Source organism: Falco biarmicus, chromosome 6 (genome assembly GCF_023638135.1).
Source record: "Falco biarmicus isolate bFalBia1 chromosome 6, bFalBia1.pri, whole genome shotgun sequence".
NCBI lineage: Eukaryota > Metazoa > Chordata > Aves > Falconiformes > Falconidae > Falco > Falco biarmicus.
In genome coordinates, this window is record NC_079293.1 from 82,696,650 (window position 1) to 82,716,725 (window position 20,076).

The window sequence follows — 20,076 nt, forward strand, 5'->3', positions numbered from 1 at the left end:
AGTTGTCTGCCTTCACTAATGCTGCTTTAGAACATTACCTTCCATGAGCTCAGCTAAGAACGGAACAGATTCTGGTAGCAGGACCAGGTAGTTCTCCTTCAGTCTTTTTGCGACTTCTACCAAAGCAAGCAGGGCAGCAAATCGGACCTAAAACAAAACAATATAAACGCTACAGTACAGTTCCCTGTTTTCTCCTCCCCATCCCTTCTTTCCGTATCAGTTGGAAACTAGCTTTCCCTGCTGGATTTGTATTTGTATCTCAACACCTGGGTTAAGGTAATATCAAAGGAAAAACAGGTTGCAAGAAGTAGGTATGTCATTGGAAGTTACTTCATGTAACGGTCTTCAGCTCCCTGTTACAGTAACACCCTGTTCCGCTGTAGCAGAAGGACGTAGCTCAGTACAATGAAAACCCGAGTATTCCCCCTGAATAAATACAACCTCACAAGTAGGAGAGTCTTGACAAAACTCTATATAATAAACAGGTCTGAATGTTGATAAATAAAGAACTTCCAGTTTCCCCTCGGAAGTGTCCCTTTCTTCAACCAGGTTAGCTCTTATTCCAACAGCTACCAAATCTTTACAAAACCCCAGACCATACAGTATGGAAGACATCCACGTGGAATACCGACTGCTTACAGTAAGAGCAGAAGGCCACGTTGTACATACATCCCCCTTACAACTTGGGAGTAGTACAGTATCAATATTTTAATTTAGGTTAGTATTTTAGCAATGACTTGGCTAATCCACTTCTGGTTTTTGGGGTGCTGTTCCCATTTTCTAACACAACAAAGAAAACCAGTTCAAATGCTGACAGCCCCCAACCTTAGCAGACGTGTGCCTCGTTTTCAGCAGGATCTGGTAGTTCAGCGGTTTCCAAAGAGAATCATCTGCCATTGCCACTGAAAACTGAGCTATGCAGGGTATCAGGTGTGCTGTCACTCTTTCCTGGAACTTCTCGTCTCCTCCAAGCGTATTTTCTAGCTGTGGAAGTAAAAAGCTTGTCAAAGAGATGCAGGCTCAGACAAACCCAGCCAAAAGCATTTCTTCCAGCTTCAGCTTTCAGGTACTCAAGAGTTATGTCAAAGAGCATCAGCAGGAGCACGCTGCTCTGCGCAAGTGCAACAACATGTACAGACCTTATGGAAAGGAGTGAAGATGTTTAGAAAGAGGATAAAAAGAATTAGTAATTTAGAGCCTTAGCAAAGCAGTTAATACTGTCTCCAGCCCAAAGACAATGAATTGTTCCCTTTTTGTTCAGGGAGAGGACTGAGGCCTGATAGGTAAAAAAAAAAAAAAATCTTTCGGATGGGGGAAAAAAATAATCACCTATTAAATTGTTTTTTGTGTGTTTGTCAATACCTGATCAACCAGAGGCATCATCAAGGTTTCTGCTCTTTCCTTACTCAGGAACTTCTGGGTGTCAAAGAGGAAGAGCTTGTGCAGACAGTCGATGGTGAACTGCAACAGTAGACAGCTCTTTTCTGTGCTGTTCTCAGAGTCAAAGAAAGCTTCATCTACATATCAATCAAGGAGAAGAAAAAAAATCATCAAAAAAATGAGAACAGAAGACACCCCCACATGACAGAAACATTGTTAGTTTGTGAATACAGCTAAAAGATGTACTACAAAGCAATTATGTACTGGTCACTCGGAACAATAAAGTGGATGCAATACGTTATCAGGCTTTTAGCTGATGCCCTAGGCAGGTCTGGCGCTGACATTCACAGTCAGCTGGACATAAAAGAGAACAGCCACAGGCCATAGGGGAAGTGCTTGGCCATACCTGTGGATACAGAGAATTTCTTCAGGTATGACAAAAACGTAATACCTGTTTTGGCCAAGAAAGCAGAGGAGTCTGAATATATCATATGAGAAGCCAATGAATGAAAAATAACCACAAAAGCCAACCCCAAACAGAAACAAGTCACCCTCTTTCCACACAATTTCATTCTCATGGAACTCACTGGGACTGACATTGAAAATTTTCATGTGGTCAAAACTTTGTACTGGCAGCCCAGAGCCCATGGATGAAAAACGTCCTTTGGTTCCATCAGAATAAGAAAGATGCCTTATTTATGAGAGAAAGAAGAAAGAGAGAAATGAGAGCTATGTGCTGTGAAGTAAATCCTGTAAGACGAAACTTTCAGCAATTACCATTAACCTGTTTCAGCAATTAGTTAGCCTGCCAATGCTTCCCTCTATGTAGGAACTGAAAACTTACCAGTTTTAGAAATGTTGACCTGGTTCAGTGTCTCAGCAAATGGCTTCACTAAGTGACCAGCAAACAGGGTGAAGAGACCCTTGAGCTTGTCTGCAATGCAATCTGCTATTCGGTGGAAGGTCAGCAGCCTGTCTGTTAGGGTAGACTCTGTTTTGGACCAATCAAAGAGCTGAAAGTGAAAGGCAGATTAGCGCTTTCCTGTGTCTGTGCACTGGAAAATGCAAGCATGCTAATGCAGATGCTTTATATTCAAACTTCCTACCTTGAAGAAGAGGGGTCTGAAAGAAGCCTCAGAAAGTTTCATAACCATACTTATTAGACAATCAATAATGTAAGCCTCTGTCTTACCAACTTCCTCTAAATCATCCTAGAAAAATTAGAAAACATAATTGCAAGTTTGAAATGTAAGAATTTGAGCTTTCAAAGCACATTTTAACTCTGTTTCAGACTAAATACCCAACCGTAATGTTTTCTACTCCAAGAACAATCCCAGAACAGAGCATTTCATATCCAGAATTTTAGAGCACATTATGTAACAGGAACTACTAATACTTTTTTAAAACGACTGATAGAATCAGTGTGTAGAGGTTGAGTTGCTGCTGTTCATCCCCCTAAACAAGCCACCTGAGCATGCTCTGTTCGGAAGTCCAGGGCTTTCATGAAAAATGCCGTCAGCTCAGCCTGATGGGAGATCAGGTGCTCCTTCTCCATAGTGACAATGTGTTCCTTCAAAATGTTCATCAGGGGACGCAGGCAGTTCTGCCAAAACAAATGCAAAGCAATGCAAAGGCAACAGTGATACTGAACAGTAATCCAGAAACGTAACAAGGGAACGGGATTTTTGCACTGCACACATTTACTCATTAAAATACTGTTGATAAATCAACTTTTTCCTGTACTTTCAGGGGACTCAAGTTAATAGGATTCCTGAGAATTCTAGCAGATAGATCAAGGCCTTTATAATTTCTCACGCATTTATCATCTAACATGCTAAGGACATTAAACTGGGGCATTTCTGACAGGTCTAACCGCACTGAATCGCCACTGTGGTACAAAAGAAAACAGAGATAATAAAAAGACTGTGCCAGGTTTGGCTGTGATGGAGTTACATTTTCTCCACAGCTGCTCATGTGGTGCAGTCTTTTAAATCTGTGACCAAACCAATGCTGATAACACGCCGATGTTTTAGCTATTGCTGAGCAGTGCTAAGACTTTTTGTTTCTCACTCTGCTGCCCCAGGGAGTAGGCTGGTGATGGGCAACAGGCTGGGAGGGGACACAGCCGGGATAGTTGAACCAAATTTTACGCTGCTTATTCTTCTTTTTTCTCTTTCTTTTCAATTACAATGGAAAAGAATGAAAAAAATACTTACCTTCCGGGTATTTGCCACTTCACTGTAACACTTTGTAACTGCAGGCAAGAGTATTCGGGGAGCAAGCCTTGTAGCTAGGATGGTTTTCAGTGATGTTATGCGTAAGCTTAACTGGGAAGAAGGACCAAACTTGGCCACAATCTTTTCCAAGTGGACAACCTATCAGGAAATCCAACAAAAGTTTGGCATACTTAAAACAACTCAAGAACTTACAGTCAGTGTCTGTTGCAAGTGTCAGACAGGAATTCTGCTGTTCACACCACGTGGAGCACCTTACATTCAGACACCTGTGTACAGAGCTTCGCTGTCTTCAGAAGACAAACACTGAAAAAATGCACGTCAGTGGCAGGGGCTCAGAATTACCCTGACTAGAACTGGTAGATACATTGGATGAGATCATGGAATTACAGTAAGATCCTTCAGGATTCATCTCCCTTTCCAAAAAGGCAAACTACAACCTATCAGAGGGAGGAGTAGGAGACGCTCTTATACTCTGTATCTTAGTTGTCTGCATAAGAAGGTGAGTAGAGGAGTAATGTTACAACCTTCCACACAGCTGGCACACACTCCTACTTCAGTTTCAGAGAGATAAAAAGCCATCTCTGTAGCTTCTTCTAGGAACTGGCCAGATCCTGTCCCCCTTTACATACGCGTAGGAATCAGACAGCTCACCTGCAGCAAGCAATCCAAAAGATAAGGACTAAGGAAGTGTGGTAATGTTTCTGCAACCTTCAGCAGAGCAGTGACAGCACTCAGCAGGTAAATCTCATTGGAGATTAGCTCCTTCTTGTTTTTCAAAGTCTTCAACAGCGCTGGCATCAGCCTGTGAATAACCAAGCATAAGTAAAGATGAAACCACTGGCCATTTGGAGACTCATCTCCAATTCCATAAATCCATCTGCTAAGCCTGCAGCGACAATTTTCACATGAATTTTTACACATGTATTTGAATTCTGAGCTCTTCTGCTGTATTTCGGTTTTTTTGAAGCTAATGAAGGATATTAGGTTTAGAATCACAGAATCATAGAATGGTTTGGGTCAGAAGGGATCTTTAATGATCATCTAGTCCAACCACCCTGCAATAGGCAGGGATATCTTTCCCTAAACCACATTGCTCAAAGCCCCATCTTTAGTTTAAAGATTCAATGACACTAAGAAACTTACATTTGTAAATGAGAGAAAACAGACTTGAACTCTTCTTGAGTAGGGAGATTAAAATAATTTAACATGCAGGGTTTCCAACTGTACTCGTTCTCATGTTTTTAAATGCGATCTGTTCTACAGTAAAAATACAGAATATGTTCTGACTTTTCTAAAGCCATGAAGACTGCTTCTCTGTTCACATAGCACATTCCGTAAGGAACTCAACTGGTTACAAAACTCTTACAGTTTCCCCATTAGCTGCTTAGTTCTATGGCCAGGAAGCACCTCCAAGCACCACGAATACCTTTATTATTTTCTATACAAAACACACATGGGCAGACTGCCACTGGGCCTTCATCAGCGTTGCTTCAGTCATGCATTTTAGTATAACTACTTCCTGCTGCAGCTGGTTCTGTTAAAGAGAACCCGACAGTACCTGGGAAGCTGAGGTATTGCTTGGGCTTTCAGCGTACAGGTGACCTCAGCTATACAGAGCAAAGCACTTCCCATCACATTCTTTTCCCCCTTCTCTGAAGAAATCAGATCGATGGCAGCTTTCAGAACAGGTATAAACGGCACTGGGTTTTCTGTGCCAAAACCTTTGCAGAGCAGCTTGAGGCTGAACAAAGCAGTCTGCCTGTTGATGGCTTGCTCCTCCTCTTCCTCCTTTCTTCTACACTGCACAATAGCAATGAGCTCAGGAACTAGCTCTAGGAGCTGCAGGATCTAAGAGGACGAGAGAACACACACATCAGGCATAGAATCAGAAGCTCAGAACCTGCAAGCTAAGTATAGGCAGGTAGCCTACGTCTCACTGCTCAAGAGCTGCCTGCCAGACCTGGCACTGACACTTGACATCTTCACATCTAGCAAACCACTTCTACATCAACCTCTCTCTGGGAACTTCTGCTAAAGGAACCAGATTGACCCACTTCGCCTCACCTGGCTCTTCTGCCACTTTGTGCGCTGCTGCACCTTATTGTTCAAAAGGTCCATTGCCTTACGCCTCACAGAGGGGAGCTGATTTGTCATTAGTCCCCTAATTACAGGGATGAAGGTTTCTGTCGGCAATAAAGCATTAACCTACAAGAAAGCACAAAGGAAACAATACCATAAACACTCTTCCATGCACTGTGACGTTGTAGCCTCCAAATAAGACAGGCAAACTCTCTTCAACCTCCCACATGGGTTTCAGGATCAAAGAAGAGAAGACAGCCTAGCCATGCTGTATCTGAGGCAAGCAAAAGAACAAAGCAGGTTCAAGTTACAGGACTAATGTATGTTCACCGGCTGCTAACCAGCTATTATCCACTAGCACCGAGCCTTCCTCAGCAATTCCTTCTGTCTACGCTGGTGAGCTATCCCTCCTTACCCTCAAATACTTCTGGAGGTGCCCTGTGCACATACATCATGAAAACTGGAATATGCTTCACAGGCAAAAAAAAAAAAAAAAAAATCCAAGCTGTGAAAAGACGTATGCTCCACAGCATGCAATGAGACAGCCAGTCCAACTCTACAAATATCCCTCTGATCAGAAAAAAGGTTAGAAAGAAAAGCATAAGGATTTTTTTCTCCATTTAGATTCCATGTGGAAATACACAACGGTTCCATGAGCATTAGTTAAATGATTTTACGAGTTACCAGTGAGAAGTGCTGCCAAAAGCCATTCTTCTCCACCAGACAGTGACACGACTACTTCCAGCTAGTGGAATACTAACTAGTGGAAATAAGTGTTCCTGATTTCTTTTTCTGGTTGTTCTGTCTAAGCTGTTAGCTGCAGTTACTGAAGTTGTTAGATGAGTTTAAAAATTGATGCACCGGGTACAGAACATCCAATAAAGATGAGTACTAATCCAACAAGAATCCTACAAAGGTTATAATCATACTAATAAGCAAAAGCAGAAATGTCCCACTGCTAAGAGAGGGCTACTGAGACATACTTTATCCAGCATATCATAGGACTTGTTGAGAAGAACCCTCCAAAATTTGGCTGTTGGCTTGTCCACGTTTCCTTCCACTGAAGATGCCACAGTGTTTATATAGCGAAGAACTTCTTCTAATAGCCTAGATGGAAAGGAAGCATCTTTTAGTAAGTAACAAGGACACTGAAGAAGTTATTACTGGAAAGCACAAGATTTCATGAAACAGCAAGAATAAATGAAAATGAAACACTTAATGGAGACACTAGCAGGTCATATCCACATATTAACAAAAAGCAACAAGGACAATCATGTACACATTAAAGAAGTCTACCTAGTACCCCCAAATTAGCATCTACATACAACAGTAGTTCTGAAGATCTTTACTTTAAAACAAGAACAATCTGGGAAGGTACAGACATTTAAAAATGAGCATTTAAGGAACACAGCATTTAAAATAAATCCTACACCCTTTTTCACTTAGAACAAACACGGAAGTTAAACCTCTGCAAAAGAAACACTCCATTTTGCATCACTGGCTGTTACAGCTCAAAGACTACAACTGTGATCTGTAATTTTCTTACACCAATATAGGGGCACCTGTGAAAAACATTTTTTCCCCTATGAATGAAGTGATCTGTTTTGCCAAAAAATTGGAAATCTTTTAGAGACTCCATTATCAATAGCATAATAGTTACAGCCAAGTATGTAAATAAGCACCATCAGAAATACAAAAAGACTGGATATTGGGCAGAACAATCTTTCAGAAATAAAAAACTCCACAGCATGTTAAAAAAACCCAAACCAAACCACAAATAACTTGCATATAATAAATACTGCTTGTTGCCAAGGATAGTATTAAAAGTATCCTTGGGAAAAAAAGTATTCTGATGGGACTACAATTACTAAATATTCCCAGGTTGCAGTAACAGCTAGAAATAGGAGGAGTGGAGCAGATTTAAAACATACCTCTGTTCCAATGTCTGCAGCTCTTCTGTTTCTTCACATTCAACTATCTGATTTAAAAAGAAAGAATGAAAATATTGTGTGAAACTCACATCCCCTCATTAAGTTAATATCCCAGTATACAAATGTGTTCTGAATGAAATGTCCAGTAACATGGTTAATTACGAGTTCCCCACATCTGCACTTCAGCTGTCATTCTAGAAGAAAATCTGAGAATCTTCTTAGGTAATGCAGTCATAGTAGCAAACACATTTCACGCTGGTGGATGATGTTCAGTTAAAAAAATGGGAAGTACTTCCAGCTAGAGCTGCACCCTAAAATTTGTAACATTTACTTTGTCTTCTCAAAGTTAACAGTATGAACCTCACACAAAACTTGGAGTTATACAGACCGCGAGTGAAATCCCAGACTCCATAAAGCCAGTGGGAATCCACTGGGGCAGGAAATTCACTTTGCTACCTATTCATCAATCACACAAAGGAAGTCTATCTGGAAAAGCCTTATTAAAAAATAATTTACATCACCAGGAGGTTTTGAAACTGTGTTAATAAAGGTGTCAGCAAGATAGACTGGACAGTGTATTCTTTCATCCCCTTTGAATATAAAGCCATAATAAAAGCAAATTAAACCTCATCTATTACAGTATGGCACAATTACTTAACATGTTTAAAAGCGATCTGCCGTTATTACCTTTTTCACAAAACTCTGAGAGGATAAAAGTTGTGACATGAAGGAGACTGACAAGAATTTGAAATGCCGAAGTTGTTTGTCTGAGTGAGACTCCACATTAAAGAGCTGTCCATCTTGATTTTTTAGCTGTGTGTTGCATGTTCTTGACTTTTTCGGCCCAGGATCATCTGTTGAAAACATTCACAAAACAAATTTGCAGCCAAGAGAAAAAGTAATTTGAGTTCTGATTACAGAAATGAAGTAAAACTACAGTCAGATGCCTATAAATGATAGCAATTCTGCTGTATTCACAATTATGTCAAAGTTCTAAAAAAAGATGTTCTGAAATACCACAGGAGATAAACTTTTCATTTCAACAGCCTCTCAAGAAGTAGTGACATTTCTCTGCCGTTCCACCTGATCATTTTTACATGAAGAATCTTCTTTTTTCTTGGTGCTAAAGTGGTATACTGGCTACAAACATGAGAAACTTTTGAGGCAGGGCCACATACAGTGTGTCACATATTTGGGAAAACCGCTTTCAGTGTCAATAACTGGTCCTTCCTGGCTGAGAAAATGTATTCAAACATCAAAAAGAGCACAGCATAACTTTAAAGGAAACAACCCTCACCCACCTTCCCCAATGCTCTTTGAAATAACAGACTAGAAAAGCATTAAAACATATTGTTTAATTATTGCTCCACTATATTGTACTAGAAAGAAATAAAACCTTGAAAAAACCCCCCAAACAAAATGACTGGTAGTCCCTATGATCTTGTCTGCTAGGAATAATAACATTTTATTTCAACTAAATGATTTACTGTACCTTCTAAATGAGGACTACTGTTTGACTCTAAGGGCTCAAGTTAATCTATAATTAAAAGGATTAAAAAAAGTAATCATATCTTAGCCATTTTATTACAAAAAAAAGTAATTAGAATAATTCTGTTATCACTTAATCTTCTGTCTAGAGGACTACTAGAATCATAAAATAGTTTGGGTTGGAAAGGACCTTTAAAGGAAGGTCATCTAGTCCAACCCCCTGCAAAGAGCAGGGACATCTTCAACTAGATCAGGTTGCTCAGAGCCCCATCCAGCCTGGCCTTGGATGTTTCCAGGGATGGGGCATCTTCCACTCCTCTGGGCAACCTGCTCCAGTGTTTCATGGTAAAAAATTTCTTCCTTATATCTAGTCTGAATCCACCCTCTTTTAGTTTAAAACCGTTACTCCTTGTCCCCTGTAATAGGAAGGTTTACATGCATTTGCTGGCTCTGTTTGGTGGTTACCTTCTTTGTTCTCTGGTAGCTCTGTCAAGTACTGGATTATTTTCATCATGCTCTGGAACTGAGAACGTACATTAAATTCGCAACAGATAGAAATCCAAAATTCCGTGTCTGCTTCCAGGACAGCATCCTGTTTATGGTTTAGAACAAAAAAATAATTCAAGGATTAAAAAAAAAAATACTACTAACAATGATAAAAAGACTCAAAACCTCCTGAGTTTGTGCAAATGCCACGGTGAGCTGGATACTCCAGGATTAACGTCAAGGATAACAGCAGCAAGCTGTTGGAGGGAACATTGTTCCAGAGGGTGTAGCAAGCAATTAAATTGCTACAGCAATGGGGAATTTATAACATTTTTGGGGGAAAACTAAAAGAATTATTAAAGGGATATTGATGAAAAGATCCAGTCTCATCAATATTCCTTTAATAATTCTTTTAGGTTTCCCCATAAATTATGCTTTTACCTAATCTGAGGGCCTGCCAACACAAAAATATAATAGTGTTTTTACAGTGGTCTGTACAGGAAGACCAGTAGCATGTTTCACAAACATAAAAAGAAAAAAATCCCAACTTTAAAAATACTGAAGCACTTCATAATTAGATTAACAGCTCTCCAGGTCAAGGATTGCTGTACCATATGATCTGATTTATTATTCAGGCTCCAGGACAAAACAATATTGTATCTGCAACACAAATCATCGTCAACATCACCATCAGGTTCTGCTATAGCACAAGCTCAGAGTTAGTTACTTTAGCATAACCTAGGGGCTTGTCTTGCACCGTGAACTGAAAGGGGGAGATCAGCTTCTTGAGAAAAAGTTGACCCCAGTAATCTTCTAACCTTGTCTGTGCTTGACGTTGCAGTCACGGTTTTGGTCACATACTGCTCAAACAGCAGCACCAGGAGAACCCAGAGGAACTTGTCTCCTCCCACTGTAGTGATCAGCTGGGCCAGGATCGGCAGGCGTCGGTGCTCCGGCACATGGGGCAAGGCATCCACAAACACACGGATGATCTTTACCACCACCTCTCCCACACTTCCAGAGGGCTCTGTCAAATCACTGTCTTCAGCCTATGTACAAGCAGGTACAACAGTTCAAGCAGTTAGTGCAGACACGTGCAAGTTCTTTCTTGTAAATTCAGAAAATGAGAGAAAGCACAGTGTGCCTGACAACAGCATTACTAAAAGCATAATCTTGAGCTGCAGGTAAACAGGTTTCAATCACACAGTTCTTTTTTAGTGTTTAAGGAAAATGTTTCAAATAAAACCAAAAACCAAACAGAAAAAAAAAAAGGGAAAAATGAAAAAAAAAAAAAAGAAAAAAAGAAAAAAGTTACTTGGCATCAGCTAAAACAAAAACAAGCAGGACATTTTCAAGGGAAAGCAATGCCACACGCTTCTGAAAACTTTGCCTGCAAGCCTAGTAAGTTAGGCTCTTGGATTCAAAGGCGTACTAAAAATAATAGAAGTAGGCTACATGATCTCAAGTAAGTAACATTAGGTTCTCCCCACACGTAACAATTGTGTGTGCCATAAATAATTTGTCGCAGAAACTTGTGATGGCTGCTATGAAGGGTTTTAAATAGAAAATAAATAAACAACAACAACAAAGAAAAAGAGACACAGCAACTTGCTTTCTCTAGCAGAGATCTGCAAGGGGATGCAAAATGTGTATGCATATTAAAAAAACCCCAGGAAATCCCCAGCCTGCTGTTAGAAGATGACATTTTCTTCCCAGTTCATTTTCACATACAAAATTTATATGGCATTTTTCATGTTTAACCCTATGAATGACTCTAGAATTAACATTTATTAGGTGCAAATAAAACCTGACCGAAGAAAAAATGTCCCCTTTGAAAAACATTGATGTGTTTCTGATTTATAATCATTTATCTAAGGTGTTCACACAAAAAGAAGAAAACCCACACAAACACCAGCTGGAAGAATAAAAGCATTTGTCAAATATTTTACCTTTCCACTTGCTTTAGACCATGTCTACTATTGATATGACCATGACGTATTATTATAGGATTAATCACCTTCTCGTTACTTCCAGTGGTTCCTCTCTGCTGAACTTGCCTGCCATCTTTATGATGAAACACCTGAACTATGTTTCAGGTCCTCTTTAGGTACAGTTGTGACACTGTTTTGGGTAAACCATTTATAAAGTGCAGGAGCTCGTAAGATTAAAAGCAGTAGTCTGATACCCTTAAGAGGTGGTCAGAGGAGGTCCGTCTGTTAACGTAGTTATTATATATAATCTAGTATAGATCTAAAAACAATCCTAGAATAGGCTACAGTTTATTCTACCACTGATACTCTAAACCATCTCCTCAATTAGTAATCTTATTGTTCACTTTTTTCTACTCCTTTCATTAAGTGGACAAATTTACCTGTATAAGAGCAGGAATAACCATCTGAACTGTCTTATTAATTACTTGGAATGTGTAAGAATCATCCAGACGCAAGACATTTGCTCCCATGAATGTAAAAATGGGCATAATGTTATGGAGAACTTTATCCTGGAAAAAAAGACAGATGAGATTAGTTGATTTTTTGAACTGTGCTGCTCTGCGTATAATACCTTAAGGCATTTCTCCTTCCCATAAATGCCAGTAGATTCCTATAGAAGAAAATGGCAATCATTAGAATCTTCCAGAATTTCCACTAAACTAATTTTAAATGTATAGTGTCCCTTAAAGCTATTTACATGCGACTGTTAAAGAGTTCTAAATATTATTTAGAAATCAAGATACACTTCTAAGCAAATAATTAAAGAGTGGAAATTGCGAGTTTAGTCTGATCCAACACCTACCGATCTTCCACTCAGTGCCATGGTAGTTATGACAAGCAAAAGCAGCTGTGGGGAGACTTGCAGAAGCACAAATGTAAGTGTGGCACAGGTTCCAGTGATTTTAGTATCTTGCCCACCCACTCTTTTTACACCTGTAAAACATCCGTGATATCTACAACCATACAATGAAAACCAGCCATGCTCATTTTAATTTTTGGCTTTTTTTTTAGGCTAGACTGTAATCACAGTAATTGATTTTAAGAGAGCTGGATTAGAGGTGTCACCTAACTCGAGAGTTAAGTTTCCGAGATATTGCCAGAACTTAGAGCAAGAAGTTATGGGCACATTTTTCATTCGGTTTTAGTGAACTGAAGGAGTGTTTTAGATTTAAAAGTGAGATGCATACAAGATAGCTCCTTGTATTCTGACCTTGAAAATCTTCTAAGAGCCAATACTACTGTAGAATAAAAGCTTGGTTCTATAGCAGGCGATGGCAGTAAGATGGCAACAAAGAACCACCACCCCAACAATAAAAAAGCCAAATCCTCCACACACTTGTCAAAAACATTAGTTTTACGTTTTGGGGAAAACGGTATCTTTCCAAATGTGTGGAGAAAGTAGTGAGGTAAAGATAAAGATGCAAAATGAGTTTGATAGGTCTGGACACATTTTGCTGCTTTTATAGTTTCAAAGCAAAAGAATCTTACTTAGAAGAGTGAGTGTTCAAATTTCAACCCATAAAAGAAAAGGCCTGTTTTTCGGTCAATTAAAATCAGGTCAACCTAGTTTTACCACCAACTACAACTACATTTCTCAGCGTTGTATTCTCACAAGTACTTATCTTGTACATGTGCTGTTGGGCTAGACTCTTCCTATAAAAAAGCAGGGGAAAGAAGAAACAATGCACAAGAACTTTGACCACAGCGGGAAGGTGAAGCAGGGCTGCTGTCAGAAAGCTTCTTCCATTTCTGATGTGCTTCACTGAAATTCATAAATGACAAGTGGCCAAAGCATCAAGACAGAGGTTTGTTTTAAATTTAAATGGAATAGAAAGCCCTAAAAGGACAGGGAGCCTGTAAATTTTGCCTCTTGCTCCTGTCAGAAAGTTCCTCCCAATAGAACAGCTCTATACATGTTCCTCACTCTACCCAATATTTGGAACCTGAAGAGAAGAGCCAACATAAATTTCAGGTAGTACTTACGGGAAACATGCCAGCAACAGCACCAAGGAGCAGCAGTGCATGGTGGTGTGTCTGGGGCATTTTAGAAACTCTGATGCACTGAACGATCACTTCCACGTTGAATTTTTCTTTGTCAAGGGTATCTGCAAGTAAAAAATATTCACTCATTAACACTTTCATGGTTAACCTTGTAGGAATAAACAGTACACTCAAACACTGGTTTCAATTTGCAATCCACACCTAAGGGACCTACAAAAAACTATTAAGAAGGCAAACTTATATACCCTATAGAAGAATCTCTCTCTCCTCAACAATACTACATAAACTGAGAGAAGGAAAAAGTTAAGAGGCCATTATTTTAACGCTGTACTGGTGAGACAAGTACCAAGAAATGAGCCTGGCAACTTTTACCTGCTGGGATCTTGCTACCATCTGAAGACAATTTCTGACAGATGTTCAGCAGGCAGCTGAGGATTAGCTGCTTTGTATATTCCATATTTTCTTCTTCTGATTCCATAGGCTCCAGACATCTATACATTCAGGAAAAAAATCAGAAATTGAAACAGGAGACAAAAAATAAGTGATCAAACCACATATTAAGATAGAAATAAGAAACTGCAATCTTTATTCTACAGAAGCTCTAAGCTGAGGCATCTAAAAAGTGTTTGCCAAAACATGTCTCTTCTTTGTTGCTTTCAAATACATCAGCTGGTCTAATAAAAGACATTTATCAACCCACTGTCGAGAGTATAAGATGATTTCCTGAAATATGATTGCCAGTCTATGTGAAGGCAAGTTATAAGGAAAAAAGATAAATACCCAATCTACGTGTAAACTTTCCTAAGTGCCTGGAGACAGGGCTGGCAGGAAAAGCCATAGTTTTCTTAAGTTGTACTGGATGAAGGCTGATCCACAATGTTTTGGGAGGAATTTTAAATCTTAAAAGTATTATAATAATAGCTCTGCAGAAGACAAAAGTCCTGTCAATTGTGCCAGTTTTAGCACAGGTGTCATCCTTCTCAGCAATCCCAAGCCGTCCACTTGAGAAACCTAAGAAGCTATGCATCAGGTAAAAATCTTAAGCCCATCACATTGTTTAAAGGGTAAAAAGGTCACAACAACTTCACATTCCCCTCATCTGGTTTACCTAAAAGAAATTCAAATAAAAAAGGCAAGCTAAGCTACAAACATGGCAACAAAGCAGAGAGAAAGTAGCCCATAGTTTAACATTTGACAGTGTCTGCTGCAGAAGAGGATGCTGAAGGACTCGTGTGTTATGGAGGCACGATTACCGGCTTAGCAGGTTAAAAAGCGCAGGTACCAATGCCTGCGGACGTCTAAGTTTCTTCTTATGCTGCAGTAACTCCAGAATAAGCATAACCCTCTGCCAGCTGAAGTGGCTTGTTTCCGGTGCCAATTCTGCATCTTGAGGCTTTCTAAAATGATAAGGTAAACAATCAGGATATACATTTGCAAAGAAAATAGTACAGTGTTTCAGACTGCAAAAACAATCACATTTTCTTTCACACCGTGATATCCTTTACCGCTTCTCCTGGGAGAGGTGGCAATGAGAGGTGGCTTTTGGTTGAAGCAGCAACACTTTTTAAACAACCAACAGAAAATCCAGACCAAACTTGAAAAAACAAACAAGTATAGCACGCCTTCTGAGTATACAAAAATTCTACACAATGAAGCAGACTTCTGTGGAAAAAAAGGAATATCTATTACCAAGTCACTGTCCAAAGGCTGATTTGCTTGCCTCTTCAGAACTACTAGGTGCCTAACCACTGACCGTGCAGGCAATGGGGGTGTGTGCAAGCATGTGTTTATAAACTCTGACAGTTTACAGATGGATCAGTCTAACGGGTTATGATTGTTAAAAACCGTCAAGTGAAGGAAAATAAGAACAGGTACTGTAGGTCAAACCAAGAAAACCAACTCAGTATCCTGTTTCAACAATGGCTGACAGCTGATGCTTAAAGGAGAAGTACAGTGGGCAGAACAGATCCTTCCTTGTAAGAATGGAGAGAAGAAACAAGACAAAAGAGATCTAAAAATTAATGGTTATATTAACATTTCAACTGAGCAAAAATACTGTTTTTCAGTCAACTAACAGTAACATTTTGATGAGCATCTGTAGGCTTCAGTCATGTATATGTAATTTTTCCATACATCTTTATTACTAATCAAGATTAATACCTACAAAAATTAGTCTTGTTCAACTATGTCCAGCTAAATTCTATAAGAGCAAATGTCAACATTAAAACTACTGGATTTTTTTTTTTTAAATTTTGACTGTAGTTGCATCAGTTCTCCAACAGCAACATGAGTTGGTGTTCTCCTGCCAAAAGTAGCTCTGAGTTATTTTACTGTGCAGGGGAAAAGAAGAAATACATGCTTATGCTTTCAATACAAACTATGCAACACAGTAAAACAAGTGGTATTTTCAAACTGGACAGATAATATTTTTGGCTTAATAGTTATTTTACCTCTGTTGCTGCATTTTCTGCCTTCTAGTTTGCTGAACAGTGGCCAGACTTTTGGTTTTCTCAGGAGGTTCCAGTTCATTGACAATTTGCTCAGCACACACTGAAATCTGAAACAAAGAACAGTAATGCAAGTACCAATGAACATTGTGTCATACCGCACATCTATGCCCCCCTCTTTTTTTTTGTAAAAAAGATCCCTTTCATGCACATATGAGTATATAATTCACATATTCAAGTCATATCCTGAAAATGAAAATCAGTGCAGCAGAAAGAAGTGACTTCTGCTGAATTCACTCCAGTAGCACAGTAAATGACTGATGCATGGCTTTTAAAGAAATACCTTCTAAAAGCGGTCATTTAACAAATTTTTCATGCCGTTAACACAAGTGTATTCTGTGAAAAGTAGTTTCCAATTCCTTTCATGTTATGAATGATATAAACAAAGAACATTACTGAATATTACTGAATGTAGCAACACAGAACCACCACAACAGGTTTGAACGTATTTCTGTGTCCTGGAGTTTGCCACTTACCCCTTTAAACACACTGCTAATTGTCTGGGCACAAAGTGGGTTCTTACAGTTTAACAGTAAGTCAAACAATACTTTCAATAGCTTCTGTTGCACCATCCCATCTGATGCAGCTGCAAAGAATGGTTTAGTAATCTACAAAAGGGAAAAAAGAAAAAATGCAGAGACGTTTAATGTAAGAGGGTAACAAAATCACAAGCTACGGAACTTAGGTATGTCAGATTACGTATGACACCCAATCACAGATGCATGTTAGTTTGAATATGTATCATGAAAGCCTGGATATTAACTATGTCTTTGTACATATCCAGGAATTGTTAGATGCAAAACATGTATTTGTGAAATACCCATCAGACATACTGATACCTGAAATTTTTCACACAGCTTGCCTGGTGGGGGGAACAAACTTGCTGTTGCCAGCCTTTGGTAAATATACACTAATACCTGGCTAATAGAAGGCCTGATTTGTAGCCTCCTTCAAATGAGACTACTTCTCATCTACTGTATTTTCTTGACAATTTTTCCTCAGACGAAAAACAAGGAGTAAAGCTCCTGCCTGACTGACAAAAGCTGAGGACAGTCAAACAGTAGTATCTACAGGCAATGATACAGGTGTTCAGCTGTACAGTATTTCGATTCTATACTTGTCAAAATGCAAACATAAAGCATGCAGCAATTTTTCCTTCTGGTAAGTTTAAGAAAGTTTTGCAGCCTGTTTAGATGTTTCAAGGACACTATGGAGACCTTGAAAACTTGTACTAGAAGAAAGACAGGTCAAAAGCTAGGGACACCTTCACACAGAGTCCTTGTAAATCCATTCCTAAACAATGTTATTTACTTTAAGCATAAAAATAAAGATCTTTCATAAAGTCATACCTGCCCAAGTGCTGTGATCTGAAATGATGGAATTTCTTCATAGATTTTCTTGGCAGCATGCATGCTTTTGATAAATAAATCCAGACTCTGCTGATTTTTGCACAAAAGAGGTGCTGAATATTCATTAAATTTTCCAAGGATGAGATGCAGGAGAACAACTTCATCTTTCAACATTGCCTCAGGTTTCTTAAAGACCTTCTCTAGCAACCGGTCTAGTGCAGGCAAGAGGTGAGAAAGAATCATCTGCAAACAGGAAATTCATAACAGAAGTTTTTATCTGTCCTCTTTTTAACAAACTTCCAATAGCACAGCTTCATTTTACTGCTACATCCCCTCTCTGGTAACACGCTGCATACAGTATTTTATGCGACAGTTATTCAAGAGGAAAAATACAAGAATGTTTTGGAGATTATGACGAGTACATGCTCATCTGCTACTTTGCTCTTCTCCTTCGCAGAGTAGTAGTTCGTATTTTTAAAGTACAGAGAAAAGGCAATTTTCTTCACCTATTTATGACTGCTGTCTCTTACAAAACCCCAATGAGGCAAGAACAGTCATCCTCTATGCAGTTCACAACCCTTTCAAGACACGTGCAACTGAACAGAGCATAAAAATTCATAATCATTCAGTTTTTGAACACTGAACTCATATTTTTCCAGAACTTAGAGAATTCTAAATAAACTAGATAAGAGAAGGTTAATATATACAAATACATTACAGTTCTGTACAGAAAACTCTACATACACTGGTATCTAACCAAGGTAATAAATTTCCTCTGGAAGAACCTTTTTCTGAAACGGTATTTTTCAGTAACATAAGAGAGTTTCCTTAAGAACTCCAGTGCAAAGTTTTATAGCCCTTACATTCCTGGATGGAGCATGCAAATATTTTATGTTTCACTAAATCATACCTTGCAGCACTACTGCGTATTATTAGAGGTGTCAACTTAATGCCTAATAGTCTTAATACATTATGAAGTTATTTAACAACATTATTATGAAACGAAATTTGTTTTCAGCATTTCAAACAAGTGCAGAACCCATACAACAACTAGAAAGGCAGCACTTACCTCACCATGGACTTCATGAAGAATTTTCATTAAGTTTCTTGCAATATATGATGGGAAAATAGGGTTCTGTACACCGTCAAGTATGTTTTCCAAAGCCTCCAACAATTTTTTCTTCTGGGATTTCTGTTTTGGCTGTGTCTCAAGCTCCTCAAATAGAGTTTCCATAATCTAGTTCATTAACAAAGTTAAAATTAAGTTCCTTCTCTGCAATAAAAATACCTTAGAACAATGCTTATTCAATGCTTTCATAATAATGCAACCTAGATACAAACAGAATTCTTAGCTGTAAAATAACGTTCAGCTGCAAAAAAAAATACTTCTGATTTGACTGATAGTCTCAATTATTTGTGTGATAAACCACTTGAATGTTTTTATAGTCCTTTAAAAAACTACAAAAAAAAAATCAGTCTACTATAGTATACAAAGACAATGAACTTTCCCAATTAACTTGATTTCTTTTAGAAAAGATGAGAGCTCACAGCAGCAGACAAAACTTGTATTAATATACATCTTCATGTAAAAAATACCTGTGTTATGTATGTACGGTCAGATATGATCTCTTCTGTCTTTTGCTCCAGATGCTGAAGAACAGGATGAAATAGAGACTCCTTTACACCTCTCAAGGAATGAAGGCAGTTGAGAGTAGCCCTTCGAACTTCACTCACAGGACTACCCAAGTTAATTAGCAAAGATATCACCACTGCAAAAGAGTGAGGGAAGGAAGGAGGAAAAGACAACAGTATAAAGTGAGTGGTCAGAATTTTACTGTATCTGTCCCTGAAGAGGCATCACTACTTTGGAATTAAACTCTTTCCACTGTAAACCTTTAAACTACACAAAACCAACATGAATCTCAGAGATCCACGACTCTGAAGTTCTTCATCACAGTCTTTATATTTGTGTTTAAGCTCAGAGAGTTCATATTGTTACTGGCTGTCACACCCTTACACTGCACAGAACGCAAGGTGCTGTAACTGACCTCTTCAGTATAGCAGTGTTTAACACTTCTAAAATTTAAAAAAATTGGTTTCGCCTACTTCCAAGCTTGGGCTAATAACTGCAGCAGTGAATCAGCAACAGAGAAAGCTGTCTCAGCCTAGTGTAGCTGAACATGAATAACTATAGATACCCTTCATGGTATAAAACATAGTAAAAATTGCACAAAACCAAAATCCGCTGTGATTACATCGTAAGATGAGAGACAAATACTGTTTTACTTTACCTGGAGATGATGGTGATAGCAGCTGTTTCTTTTTTTGATATGTCTGTGATTCAAGCAGTGCATAGCCAATATATAGAGCTTGAGTCTGTAGCATTGCATTGACTTCATAGTTCAGATGATTTGAAAGGTTATAACTGTAAGTCCATAAAATGGAAAGGAATTTGAAGAGAAACTCTGAATCTTTTAGATGTACCTTAAATTTAACAAAACAAAAAGAGAAAAGCACTTGTTTAACAACTTAATTTGGCAAACTACTACTCACAACATCTGATCAACCACCCAAATCAAAGGAGTACACAGAAAGAGAACTAAAGAGTCAGCAACAGTGTCCTTTGG

The 20,076-nt window shown here is 38.8% G+C and overlaps 1 protein-coding gene across 2 annotated transcripts in view; it reads right to left on the reverse strand.

The window, feature by feature from the left end:
* Positions 1-20,076, reverse strand: part of HEATR1 (HEAT repeat containing 1) — a 38,649-nt gene that overhangs the window by 612 nt on the left and 17,961 nt on the right. For both annotated transcript variants that reach the window (XM_056343255.1, XM_056343256.1), the window contains 25 exons: positions 19,741-19,933; positions 19,046-19,218; positions 18,519-18,686; positions 17,450-17,692; positions 16,577-16,708; positions 16,044-16,150; positions 14,847-14,990; positions 13,966-14,084; positions 13,576-13,697; positions 11,973-12,101; positions 10,420-10,650; positions 9,581-9,707; positions 8,315-8,481; positions 7,628-7,674; positions 6,680-6,803; positions 5,682-5,822; positions 5,176-5,465; positions 4,269-4,419; positions 3,597-3,755; positions 2,849-2,983; positions 2,487-2,591; positions 2,225-2,393; positions 1,363-1,517; positions 826-984; positions 39-147 (listed from right to left, as the gene is read on the reverse strand). In XM_056343255.1, the coding sequence (XP_056199230.1) occupies positions 39-147; positions 826-984; positions 1,363-1,517; positions 2,225-2,393; positions 2,487-2,591; positions 2,849-2,983; positions 3,597-3,755; positions 4,269-4,419; positions 5,176-5,465; positions 5,682-5,822; positions 6,680-6,803; positions 7,628-7,674; positions 8,315-8,481; positions 9,581-9,707; positions 10,420-10,650; positions 11,973-12,101; positions 13,576-13,697; positions 13,966-14,084; positions 14,847-14,990; positions 16,044-16,150; positions 16,577-16,708; positions 17,450-17,692; positions 18,519-18,686; positions 19,046-19,218; positions 19,741-19,933 (3,799 nt within the window). The remainder of the gene's footprint in view (positions 1-38; positions 148-825; positions 985-1,362; positions 1,518-2,224; positions 2,394-2,486; positions 2,592-2,848; positions 2,984-3,596; positions 3,756-4,268; positions 4,420-5,175; positions 5,466-5,681; positions 5,823-6,679; positions 6,804-7,627; positions 7,675-8,314; positions 8,482-9,580; positions 9,708-10,419; positions 10,651-11,972; positions 12,102-13,575; positions 13,698-13,965; positions 14,085-14,846; positions 14,991-16,043; positions 16,151-16,576; positions 16,709-17,449; positions 17,693-18,518; positions 18,687-19,045; positions 19,219-19,740; positions 19,934-20,076) is intronic.